General features: G+C 42.4%; 2 protein-coding genes across 4 annotated transcripts in view; one reads left to right on the forward strand and one right to left on the reverse strand.

The window, feature by feature from the left end:
* Positions 1–13,704, reverse strand: part of LOC111867550 (long-chain fatty acid transport protein 4) — a gene marked incomplete at its 5' end in the record, with an annotated part of 56,027 nt that overhangs the window by 32,891 nt on the left and 9,432 nt on the right.
* LOC117282561 overlaps positions 265–13,704 on the forward strand; it is a 15,998-nt gene continuing 2,558 nt past the window's right edge. The window contains exon 1 of one of the 2 annotated variants that reach the window (XM_033752719.1): positions 265–681. In XM_033752719.1, the coding sequence (XP_033608610.1) occupies positions 642–681 (40 nt within the window). In that variant the 5' untranslated portion in view covers positions 265–641. Of the gene's footprint in view, positions 682–11,740; positions 12,209–13,704 lie in introns of those variants that run through there. The other variant, XM_033752718.1, reaches the window with a different exon arrangement.

Consider the following 13,704-nt stretch of genomic DNA (forward strand, 5'->3'; position numbering starts at 1 on the left):
CTCCGAACGACAATTTGGATCTATTTGTGTGAGCTAATTCAAGAAAGGGCCGCGCCATAGCTCAAGCGGTTAGTCGCTGGCTTCCCACAGCGGCGGCCCGGGTTCGATCCCGGGTCTGGTCAAGTGGGATTTGTGATGGACAAAGTGGCGCTGGGGCAGGTTTTCTCCGAGTACTTCGGTTTCCTCTGCCAATCTTCATTCCACCAATTGCTCCACAATCACCCTCACCTATCATCTGGGGCTGGTACAATAGGCCAGAAGTTGCCGCAGTACAAGGGACTCAGTCCCACCCCACTAGCAATACAAAAATAATTCCAGAAAAATGTAACCGAACGTAAACAAAACCTTGTATGGTTACGGCCTGATATCTGTGACCGCATTTGAGGGGTGTGTTGTGACTTGAGGGGGAAGAAGGGTGGGCAGGTAAGCAGTCTGATTCATTGCGTAGTCATTGGCGTCACTGGTTTAAGAAAACATCTTTCGTGGGTGCGGTCAAGTTGACTTTCTGTTTCACATTCAGTACAAATGTACATTATATCAATAGAAGTACATCTGCTGGACATTTGTGCGTGTGTGAATGAACATTATAGATCAGTATAGTGTGTGTAATTTGTATAGTGTACCAGCCTGTATTGTGTGTAATGGTCAACCGAAAAACGAACACAGCTCTGCATGATGAAGGTAAGGAAATAACAGAAAATATTATAGAGAACTGTGATGATGATTAAGCACCGCCTTTGTGGTCTAGTGGTCAGAGTATCTGCCTACAGATCCAGAGGCCCGGGTTTGGATTCCTGGCGCTACCAAATTTTCTGAGAAGTAGCTCCGGTCTAGATAACCGAGATTAACGGCCGTGTGGATCCGTTGTGCTGCCCACATGACACCCTCTATCCGCAAAAGTTGGTACTATTTTTTTTATTGTTAGTGGAGTGGGACTAAGTCCCTTGTACTGCGGCCACTTCTGGCCTATTGTACCAGCCCCAGATGATAGGTGAGGGTGATTGTGGAGCAGTTGGTGGAATGAAGATTGGCAGAGGAAACCGAAGTACTCGGAGAAAACCTGGCCCAGCGCCACTTTGTCCACCACAAATCCCACTTGGCCAGACCAGGGATCGAACCCGGACCGCAGCGGTGGGAAGCAAGCGACTATAAACAATAGGTTTCTCTCCAATCCACAACGTCCAGAACGGCCCTGGAGCACACCCAGCCTCCTATTCAATGGGTACCAGGGCTCTTTCCCAGGAATAAAGTAGCTGGGGCGTGAAGCTAACAGCTCACCACCATCTAGTGCCGAGGTCAAGACTTGTTGAGCTATGCCACCACTCCCCCGTAACTCTTCATGACGTTGTGTTCAATTAATTAATTAATTAAGCACAGAGACAAGTTTAATTTGCCGCGTAGCCTTGTTAGGTTAGGAAGGTCATGTCGAGGTTATATTTACTTTGCAGCTTACAGCAAAGAGAAAAATGTTCCTTTTTGGCGGTTTAGCAATAAAAGTTGCACAAATGAGCCCCCCCTTGCTTCACTTTGTCTGCGTGTAGCAACTCGAAAGCCCCTAAATGGATTTTCGTTAAGTTAGTACTGCAAAGTTTTGAGAGCCGGGATAGCGCAGTCGGTATAGCGACTGGTTACAGACTGGACGACTGAGGGGTCGGAGTTCGAGTCCCGGTAGGGTCAAGAGTTTTCTCTTCTTCACGTAATCCAGACCGGCTCTTGGGTCCACTTAATCTCCTATTCAGTGGGTACCGGGGCTCTTTCACCGGGGATAAAGCGGCCGGGGCGTGACGCTGACCATTCAACTCCAGCTAGTGCCGAGGTGAAAAAACTATGCCTTACCTTTAGCGCAAACTTTTGAAAAGACTGTCGATAAGTACTAATTTTTAGTAACGTCGGAATAAAATATGGTCCTCTATATGAAGACCCACGTGCATGAATCTGGATTGAAACTCAAATATTTATCGGGGCAGGGAAAAATTTGATAAAAAATATTTAAAAAATGATAACCATCACACCACTATAGGACTCCACGGCCTGTTACAGGGATGAGGTTAATGTTATATTTTAGCGTCCTTTTGCACTGATTCTCGTCCATGATTACAACGCTCGCAGCCAAAAAGGAAGGACACATCATAAGACACAGTATACACAAAATATAGGAAAAACGACTCCCATAGTGGAAGAATCATACAATACGCGAGTTTGAATTGAGACATATAAGATGATAAATCTTGACTAGTTTTAATATATACAAATTTTATTATAGTTGATGAAGAATGTACATTTTAAATAATTTTACGAACGACACTGATGGCGAGCAGTGCAATAGTTTAACGTAAATAACACCTGAGGATGGCACAGTGATGCCGAAACATTTAGTGAAGTGACATGAGAGATTGAGTGCACTACAAGACGGCCAATACATACATATCATGGAGGGATGAGGTTACCTCCTTTTTTTTACCTTATGTATGTTATTTCATATACACGTTTTCGTAATTCTTACCGTTTTCGATATATATCGGGATAATTAACCAGAAGGTACCGGAAGGGTCAGAATTTTTAATCTTTGCGTACATTTCCTAACTTGATATTATCAACGGTGTCAAAATCAGGCCAGATCATGTGGATTTTCTAGTGGAAAAAAGCGGTACTGAGTCAATATTTCTCATTTGGTTTCCCCTGCAAATTCTCAGTTCACCAGCTGCTCCATATTTGAATTATCCTATCATTGACATTATGTAGTATTAAGAGTCTAAGTCAAAGTTATGTTACGGCCGACGGTCAGCGGCTGTTTGTCGTTGTGTCAAGCACCCATCTGGAGCCCAAGATCAAATTTTCATTACTGTCAGACAGTTGCGGGTTCCTTGATGTGGGGCACCCTCTCTGACTAGAGGACTGGTCTGTCATTTACAAATACTGCTGGCCCTCGCCAGCATACTCATTCTCGGGTCCAAGTCCTATGGGACCCATGACCATATTTTACTCTCAGATTCGAGACTCCTCTAACCTGGTGGGACAGGTCCCCGTGTTTATATCACCCAAGAACAGGGTGGCCAAGTTATACCCCCACGCACTGGGTTCCCTTTCCTTCACTTCATCCTACTAGCAGGGCTATCGTGGGGTATTCAACCCCGCTTCCACGCAGAGGGAAGTTGCATCAATATTTGGAGTGTCCTTAATAGCAAACTTGAGTTACATCTATGGGTTGCTAGGTTGCTATATTGAGATAATTAGCTGAACATAGAAAGTGAATGGCAGAACATGGAATCTTCTTAGCGGACTTCAAGATAGTCAAAAGTAAAACTAGTTCAAAATTCTAAATTCTGGGATATTTTATAAACTTCAATCGAAGGAATATTGTTCGATTTATCGATATATACATCCGTTTCGTTACAATTTTGGAACGGTGAGATTCCTGACTCTATATAAAATCTCTGTTTGTAGTGTATTAATAATGTGAAAATTGTAAGAAGATTAAACACTTAAAGAAAGCAGTCTTCTGGGATTTGGCACCGTGTATATGTGGTGTTAACCGACGTTTCGGAGGAACGTATCGCCTCCATCTTCAGGGTAGAAGAAAAAGTATAANATTTCAGCCACATTTCTAGATTAACACAGCGGTGCCACAAAGCTGTTATAATGACCTCTTTCTCAGTGCGTGCAGTGGAACTGCCTGCGCGTTAGCTAGAGCTATATCCGTAATCTGAACACTGGTCAGTACAAGTCTGTGCAGGCACATGCCGCATTATACATACTCGTATATGCAAGAAGCTCCGAACACGACTCCTGAAGCCCAGTTTCCAGTCCTTAAAAATATCGTCTTATTTAGATAGACTAATATGAATTTAAAACGCAATAATAATGTGCAAACTCACTTCTTGCACAAGCGTGCTGGAATCGTGCCCTGACGGTCATAAGATTGAATTCCTCTAAGTATATTTAAAACATCACATTTGTCCTCGTGCGTAATTAATTATTTTACCAGCCATGAAGACGTATGGTGGAATGGATGTATAGCTCCACCATTCTTAACCTCAGCACTCGTCAGTTTCACTCCCCGGCCTCTTTACAGTTGGGGACAGGCCCCCGGTACCCATTAGGTAGGAGGCTGGCTGGGCCCCAGAGCAGGCCTGAACACTGTGAAGAGAAAATTCTCTTTCTCCAGTCCTGAATCGGACCCAAGCCGTCCAGCCCGTAACCCGTCACTATACGGACTGAGCTATCCCGACTCCTATTCTGCCATAAATGTGTTATATATTATTATTATTATTTCCACGAACATCATAGTCGTCATTAACATCTGATTAAGAAGAACTTATTGCTTAAGTGCAAATTTTGTCAATCTTAAATTTGTTGGATATAACTTCAAAATTTCGCGCAGTTGCCATGTTTCTAACTGTTCAGCTTTAAGGAACATTTTATACAGAATTTGTAGGCATGTTTTTGGTCCATTTTCTTACCAAATTTCAGGTGCCTAGAATTAACAGTACATTAATAATCGCCATTAAACCGAAACCTAAACATAGATTTTTTATTTCTTGCAGCAAATGTGTTGATTTAGACACACACACGGACGCACAAGCGCGCGCGCGCGCGCATACAATTTGCGTGTTATTCGATATGTTATCGTCCAGCATTTCAGCACTACATTAAGTGTTACTAGTGAGACCGCGCCATGGCTCAGGCGGTTAGTCGCCGGCTTCCCACTGCGGCAGCCTGGGTTCGATTCCCGGTCAGGTCACGTGGGATTTGTGGTGGACAAAGCCGCATTTGGGCAGGTTTTCTCCGAGTACTTAGGTTTCCCCTGCTAATTCTCATTCCACCGACTGCTTCACACTCATCATCCGTGGCTGGTACAATAGGCCAGCCAATGGCCGACGTGCGAAGTTGACTCGGTCTCACCCCACCCCAAGAAACTAAAAAAAATTATTAGTGCCTCTATTGCATCACAAATTCGTGCGATCGCCTTTGTTATTATCGCCGAGCCTAAAAGTGGATTTCCGCGTTCGTAATCAAGTAAATATTACTCAATGAAGACGTATGAGGCGTGAAGGCACAGCTCCACACATTATTAACCTTAACACTAGATGAAGATAAATGGTCAGCGCCACACTCCTGGGAAAGAGGTAGCCCCCGGAACCCACTGGATACGAGGCTGGGCGCTGTAGAGAGAATAAGAATGTTCTACCCTTGACGGGACTCGAATTATTGCAGATTCTATAAGTTAAAACGAAGAAATTCGGGTGGTCTCCAGTGACGTAAGGTTCTCGACAGATTTCAATACAGTCGGTCAACTGATTAAAATATTGCACGAGAGACATACAGACAGCATGGTGATCTCGTAAGCATATTTTTTTCGTATTAAAGTGAAGCAAGTAGTTTGAAAGCAAATCTTCGGTCCAAGACAGATATATCGATATCTCGACTCTATTAAATCCAAATTATCCACACAGAATTACTGGGTTTTTGGACGTTTCCCATCGTCCGGTATTCTAGAGAATAGAAAACTCGATGTTTCGGAAACTGGATCTGTTTCCGTCCTCAGGTGAAGGACAGAGAAGACACGAATTTTATTCTCTAGAATACCGGACGACGGAAAAAAAAAAACAATAATTCTGTGTCAGAACCCTTCAGAAACTACGCAAATTATTCTCCTCATTACCTAAGCCAACACTGGAAAAAATAATCACTCAAGGTCATCAACTTATTCTTCGGGATTCCAAGGTGCTGAAGTTTGCCTGTCCAACGAACCACTATGGCTGCGCTTCTGCGTGTCTGTGCCTACAGTTAACTGGTGGTTGGAATGTCATGATTTCAATCACATGTAAAGGGCTTTGTAAGCATATTCAGAAGGCAGCTGAGGCATTCATAATGACGTATGTGTCAGGGATATTTGTTTTTATTTTCATAATATAACATACCATATCATGCAGTAGGATAAACTGGCTTTTGAAATTTCAAGCAAGTCTCTTAGAAGTTGTGACTTATCATGAAATTCCTCGTCCTATATGACATCCGAAAGTCCGTTGCCGTGTTCACAAAAGCCAGTCTTCAGGCTCTATTCTGAATCAGATTACGAGTAATCCAGTCCACACAGAAACAAATTTACTTTAAGGTCCAATTCAATAGTTCCCCAATCTACATGTGTGTATCGGATGTCCTGACATAATCCCTACATGCATGTAGTTGGTCACGAAAAATGTAAAGAAATTAAGATTTTATCTTCTGAGATATAAGGCCATATAGCCTGGTGAAATTCAACGGACGTTTCTGGGGGTATGTCACCTCCATTTTCAGAATCGATTAATTAGGCAAGCAAGAAACCAGCAGGTAGCAAGCAGAGCTGACTTTCAGAGGACTCAAAAAAAAATCCGTGGCCTGTAGTCCGCAAGCAAAATATACTGACCGAGCGACCTCCGCTTGTCGGCGAAATTAGTGCCAGCTTTTGCGGATAGAGGGTGTCACGTGGTCAGCGCAACGGATCCCCATGGCCGTTAATCTCGGTTTTCTAGACCGGAGCCGCTATTTCCTTGAAATAGCTACTCATTTTTCCTCATTGAGTGGACCTCGTTCCAGACCCACTACTTCTCAGAAAAGCTGGTAGAGCCGGGAATCGAACCCGGGACCTCTGGATTTGTAGCCAGGAGCTCTGACCACCAGACCACAGAGGCGGTCCTTTCAAAGGACTACACAGCGTTGTAGCTCAGAAAATAGAACCCTTCATAACCTTCGCTATGAGAACTTCTGGTCCGACATTGTAAAGAAACGTTTTTGAAAAAAATAAAGCAGGCTCGTGCGATGTATCTGTCTGTGTGTCTGTGTATCCCACATACCAAGTTTTGAATGGCTGAACCAATCTTTATGAAACTTGGTATGCATATCGTGGCACCTGAGCCCATCTCAGCGGCGTAATTCATAAGCCCCTTCCATCAATCTGTGTTTTTAAGTGTTACCGTTATCAGGCAACGGCTCTGTAAAAACGTTACTGTGGCAACGAGTACACATACAACCATAGAAGAAATTGTTGACGCGTCTTTGTTTGCTGTCCGTGTCGTATAAAGAAAAACAAGAGATACTTCTTCCAAGAACTTTTTGTTCGTGATTCAGTCGACTCAAATTAGTGAGACGAGGAAAAGCGGTTTTCTTATGTGCACATTTTCGACCCGAGAACATATATCGAGGATGAACCTTAGTGCTGCGGGGGCAGGGGGCGATAAGCTGTCACTCTCGAGAAGATCAGGGTCGCTGTCCCACGCTGTTACTTCATGAGAATGACTTCAGCAACAAACTATAAGTTAGAAGCGACAGAAAAAAGCTTGCTTGCTTGCTGGCTTACTTGCTTACTTACTCATGGAGCTGAGCCCTTCTGGAGGAGCCGCCAATTCTGCAGCTACTCATGAATTTCCCAGCACATTTGGAACCCGAAGGTTCATTACCGTGTTCACAAGAGCCCTCCACTGGTCCCTATCCTGAGCCAGATCTATCCAATCCATAACATCCCATCCTATCTCTCTAAGATCCATTCTAATATTGTCCACCCACCTACGCCTTGGTCTTCCCTGTGGTCTCTTTCCTTCTGGCTTTCCCACCAATATCCTATACGCATTCCTCGTCTCCCCCATTCGTGCTACATGACCTGCCCACCTCATCCTCCTTGACTTGATCATTCTAATTATACTTGGAGAAGAGTACAAGTTATGAAGCTCCTCATTATGCAGTTTTCTCCAACNTCTGAACAGTGTCACATTTTCAAAACATCTGTTTCCTATCTTCATGTCATGATTTTGCCCTGCATTTTGGTGACGAGGCAGTAACATATACTTAGTTTTCTCGGTGTTTACTTCTAGACCAACTTCCTTACTGGTGTCAATTAAAGTTAGAGCTACGACCGAATAACTTCAAGACAGAAAAGACAAGCTTGACCAGAACCAGTGCTTTACAGCTCTCTGACACGGAGTCAGTGCTACAGAGCCACAGACTCCAGAATGATAGGGTGAACTCTCCAAGTTAGGCATCTGGTACCAAACCTTAAGCGAGAGTGATTATCTTTCAACGTCACCCATTCTTCCTGCCGCTTAATGCAACAACGAGGAAGCGGCATTGCCTTGCGTGACCGAGTGACTTCTGAACCTGCCCCACATTGAGCCTGATAACAGAGAGTTCGCAAGTCTCCGAAACGTTTTTTTAACCGAAAATTAATGCGGCTAATTTTCCCAGAAGATTTTACCGCATTCAGTCGCCATGGAAGCATTTACACAGTTTATATACATAATGACGCATAATTTATTCTCTTCATCCTGCTGTTTATGTTATTTGTCGACAAATCAATGATAAATAGTCTTGACACTTTTTGAAAAAAGTTTTGTTCTAAAATTTAAGGCCAAGTGCAAAAGAAAAGAAAAAAAGAGGGTGGCTCCACTTCTGGCAAAAATTGTCTATACAATAGACCCATATATCAAAAATCTATATAAATACATTACTCGTAAGCCTAAACCGAAAAATTTTGGTTCAATAAAGCGCGGGAAATTTCTTGACAACCTGAGCGACTATCAGCTTCTAAAGGAGGATTGTGGTACCTCAGTAGGTTCATTGTACATAAGTAGTGGTTATTTTGCCCAAGGAAAAACCCCCCAAGCGATAGGCTGCCACATTTCTCAAGCAATAAATAAAATATATATATCATAAAGCACTGACATCTTCACAATGCCCACCTCTTCATCATTCACATGTAATAATTAAATCATAAAAGAATATAACTTTATATGTCCAGTGTAGAATCCTGTTCCAATACTTTTGTGTTACTTCTGGACTTCGGGTGGAGACCTTAAATGGTCTAAATTTTTCTAATATTTCAAAAGAAAAAAGTAAGGAAATTTACTTATAGTGTAACAGTTCTGCAGAGGTGGCTCACTTCTGTTTAATGACCTCGAATTTTAAAGCTTCCAGAAAGAATGTGTTAAGCACAAAATATGTTTCATTTTTCTCGGAAATTTTTGCTTGAAACATCTTCCTCACTTCGATTAATGTTAGCGCGTTATGAGCAAAATCGTATGTAAGTCTTTTCGTAAAATGTGTCCCATTTTAACCAAAATTTTAAAGTGTCAATAATCGCTAGTAACTTCCCAGTATCAAATTTCGTGAAAATCCATTCATCTGTTGTTGCTTTTCTTTAAGTTTCATTTGGATGGGCAGTCATAACAAAGCTGATAGGTGAACTTTAGTTCTTGCTGCGAACTAGCCAAACGGATACGGAAGTTCTGCAACATACATTCACGGGTTTTAAGACTGCCAGTAATATAAACTTCCGAATATGATGAAGCTGAGAAGTATATATAAATTATCTTAATAATTGAATTCCTTGTTCACTTTCCAATTTTCGTAAACTTGGTCGCCTCTGTGGTCTAGTGGTCAGAGTTCCTGGCTACAGATCCAGAGGTCCGGGTTCGATTCCCGGCGCTGTGGGGTCTGGAACGGGGTCCACTCAGTCCCGTGAGGATAACTGAGGAGCTATTTCAAGGAAATCGCGGCTCCGGTCTAAAAAACCGAATTTAACGGCAGTGGGAATTCGTTGCGCTGACCACGTGACACCCTCTTTCCGCTAAGGTTGGCACTAACTTCGCCAACAAGCGGCGGTCGCTCGGTCGGTATAGTTCGCTTGCGGACTAAAACCATATTTAAAAAAAATGAATGCAATAAAATAAAAACCAGGGGGCAGAAAAATAAATGGGACGGTGTAAACAACTCATCTACTCGACTAGTTGTGAATCAACTCTGTAAGCACAGTGGTTACTATGTGTATCACATGCTCGACGTTTGAAATCTCTGAATTTGTCCAACAGAATATTTATAAAGCATGGCGTCTTCTGGGATGTGGCGCCGTGTATTGTGTAAACCGACGTTTCGGAGGCACGAATAGCCTCCATATTCAGGGTAGAGAAATCCGCGATCGAGGAACCAGCTTGAGCAGGTGGCTGCAGACTGAGTCATCAGTCGAAAAACACCCACCTATATAAGAATAAGAAGGGAAATCAGTAGAGAGGAAAGGGGAACATTCTGTGGAGATGGGCCAGCAGGTAGCAGGCAAAAGCCAGAATGTTTCGTATGACTGTCGGAATACTGAGCGATTATTTCCCTAAGTGGTGTTAACTGAGTGGGCTCTTTAATAAGGAGAAAATATGTCTTCTGTGAGGTAAGAACTGAATTTTTAAATATTGCTTTGGTAAATTTCAGGCTTCGAATAACGAAAGTATACATGTTTTCTATGTGAAAGAAACATATTATCGCATCTTTATTAATTTCCACTGTTTCAAAGCACGTAATTAGGCGAATGGGGTTGCGTATATCCTTGTGTATAAAGCAGGTGTGCGTAGTGACGTAATGGCCAACGAACATGAACACAGCAGCCTCAGTTCTCCAGGAACAGTGAGAAGTGCGAGTGCTAATTTCGACTTCTACTATTCTTTTAAACGTCAGTCATTTTATCCATTCTAACTGCGTTCTGATGGTGAAGAATGATCTTCCATTTTATTACAGCATGACAGAAGCAAAATCGGCAGGCAGGACGATAGCACCAAACTGAATACAACTTCTCTTGATGCAGGAAGTTCAGTGAACTTGGATGAATGGAGTCGTAAGTGGCCTGTGCCCTGCATTTAGCTGTATAACAACTTCATTTACTGTTATTCATGTTGACCTCTTCTGTCATCTAAAAAGAAACTGACGTAGCAGAACATAGAATGAAACAGACTTTATCGACATGAATTCACCAGTTTTCGTGCGTGCTCAAGTCCCAGGCTCTGACCTCGATACGGATATCGGCTATCATAAAGGTTTTTATGATTTTCTTGAATCGCTCCAGGCATGTAGAGTGCGAACTGATGTGGTGGTTACCTTCTAGGCCTGTATTCAGGAAGTATCTGCTCGCGGTTCTCTTCTGCGTTATGGATATCCTGACATGATACCATTTATCAGTCTCTCCACGATAATGCAGGATACTGCCACGGACATGTGGTGTGATTATAGACGGTGTTTCGATTTGTGAAAAGATTTATTGACCACTTATACACACGACTCGGATCTACAAGCAATTACAGCGCCATCGCTGACATGAACTCTTTATAAATTACTACAGCATACGGTAAGCCTCAGTCTTTTACAGTCGTTGTTTGGTAACGGCTCTCAACAATGGAGATTCTTCAGCTTCTGTGCTCACGCCGTTACCAGCTGGCTAGCACTGCTCATAACTAAACTCACTGCTCCAACTGTTCTGGTTACTTCCACTCCTATGTTCTTCACTGTAATTGTTGGCCCAGCCTCTTTCATATACTTATATACATTACTAACAATTTCTCTTGATTGTGAATGCAACACTTTTCCACTCAATTTACTTCGTGTAGGTGGCATGTTAAAGGAGATAGAAAAAATGTACAAATATAAATAAACAAAAAATAAAATCAAAGAATAAAAATAAACAATAAAATAAAATATTAATACAGTAAATAGATAATAATACACTCAAATACGACTCCAAGAGTAAAAAATTTTTAACTTGACTGTACAAGGAAGAATGCTTTTAGCTGAATTTGAGACGTCTGCTCGCACTGAAAACAAACGAATGACTAATCACAACACCCCTCAACTTTCACGAATGGACCTGCCGATTCACTGCGCAGCTTTTCCTGGACTGTCACTAGGCTGCGGCCACACGAGCGCACAAAAGGCCTCAGTTGTAACGCACGTCGTGACGTCCGTTGCAGAAATAGAAACCAATAGATCCCAAAATACGAGGCACGCGCGCACTTCTTTACGGACTTTATAACGTGCGTTGATTTTCGATGGACTCCTTTATACTAGAACGCTTGTCAAGCCTTGCTGACTGACGTCACAGCTTTGAGTACCCTCGAATGGTGCCGGCCAGACGGGAGCATAGTTTAACGTCCGTCACTTGTCGTATCCGGTTTTTTTTCTTGAATTACTGCTGTTTCATCTTTCACTGTGCTTCATAGTTTTATTGTTTTTGTTGTTGTCTGTGTTTTTACCATGGATATTGAAACTTTGATAAGTGCGGTACAGCGCCATCCGCTGTTATGGGACACTGCAGACCCTGATTACAAAGATAAAAACAAAAAACACCAGGCTTGGGTTGAAGTATCGAAGATTTTATTTGAAGATTATGACAACCAGTCTCAGGATCAACAAAAATTAATTGGTGAGTACAATACCATGCTACAGCGGGTACTTTGTATGATTCTAATGTTATTGTTAACATGCTTTTACGTGGGAATATGAAGTTAGGCTCTTTCTAAATCCTCCCAAGTTGTCATGGCTGCTGTGTGCTGTTTTAATTGGTGAGTACAATACCATGCTACGGCGGGTACTTTGTATTATTCTAATGTTATTGTTAACATGCTTTTACATGGGAATGTGAAGTTAGGCTCTTTCTAAATCCTCCCAAGTTGTCATGGCAATTTACCACTATCACCAACAAAATATTTAGTCAACATATCTCGAAAACAATTGGTGGTTTTATTTACAACAAAACTGCTAACGGTAGGCCTCTCTTCTAAACCACAAACAGTCAAGGAATCATCCAAATTGAACCCATCTCGATCATATACAAAGTTATGTAAAATACAACAGCATTTGACAATGTCGACTGCAAAATCAACGCTTACATCCAGTGGCCTGTGAAGTTTTCTCCATTTATTTGACAGAATCCCAAAGGAACACTCCACATAGCGTCTAGCTCGCTATAATCTGTAGTTGAAGACACATTTCCCTACTGGCAAATGTGTACAGGAATATGGTCGTAACAGATGCATAGACAATGTAAATGCTTCGTCCCTTACAAAAGCAAATGATACTGCTTCATTACTTCCAGGCGGTTTTAAGGTGGAGGAATTCTTAGAAGGCCGAGCTCCACTTGTTTCCAAAGTGAAGAATTCTTGAATATAGTGGAGTCTATTGTTATTGCTATTATTGGAGGGGGTGGGTTTCCCCATGCACTGCGACTACTTGTTAATCTATTGTGCGTCCCCCTTTAATTTGTACTGGCGCCATGCCCTTCCAGTACTGGTGCTCGCTATCAGCCCCGTTCTGCCAGTGAGGTCGGCCCTCTCTGGCAGTGGTCCCCGATACTTCCCATCTACCGGAGTAATGGGAAACTATTTGGGCGGGAAACTTTTGCCTAATTTTGCTCAGAGGTCTCCTAGAGACATTAGGTTCTTTTACGTGCCGTAAATCTACGACACGGGACACACGGCTTAAGTCCCTCCCGGAGGGAGGGGGTTTTAACCCGCGTACCTTGAGTCATGAGGTGGGAACGTTACCACTAGACTACGGGTTCGCTTTAGTCGATTCTAAGTCTTTGCTGAAAGAACCCACGTCAACATAAATGAACCTGTAACTTGCATCGGCTACTAAAATTAACCCAATGGAAAAATAATTTTAGTTTAAGGTCTTTCATTCTGGTCCGTCACACTAACCAATTAACAATCAAGTTCCTTCCGTCAAATGTGACACTTTTTTAAGTTTTCCACCTCGTCAGCACCTGCCTTACATGTTTCGGCTCACCACGGAGCCATCATCAGAGGCATTTATAGTAGAAAAAGAAATCACCAACACACAAAACTTCACTTTGTCCAAGATAGCCACGTTCCAGTTAATTAAAATAATTACAAATAGTTAAAATTACCCAGAATGTCG

This window comes from Cryptotermes secundus, unplaced genomic scaffold (genome assembly GCF_002891405.2).
Source record: "Cryptotermes secundus unplaced genomic scaffold, Csec_1.0 scaffold2975, whole genome shotgun sequence".
NCBI lineage: Eukaryota > Metazoa > Arthropoda > Insecta > Blattodea > Kalotermitidae > Cryptotermes > Cryptotermes secundus.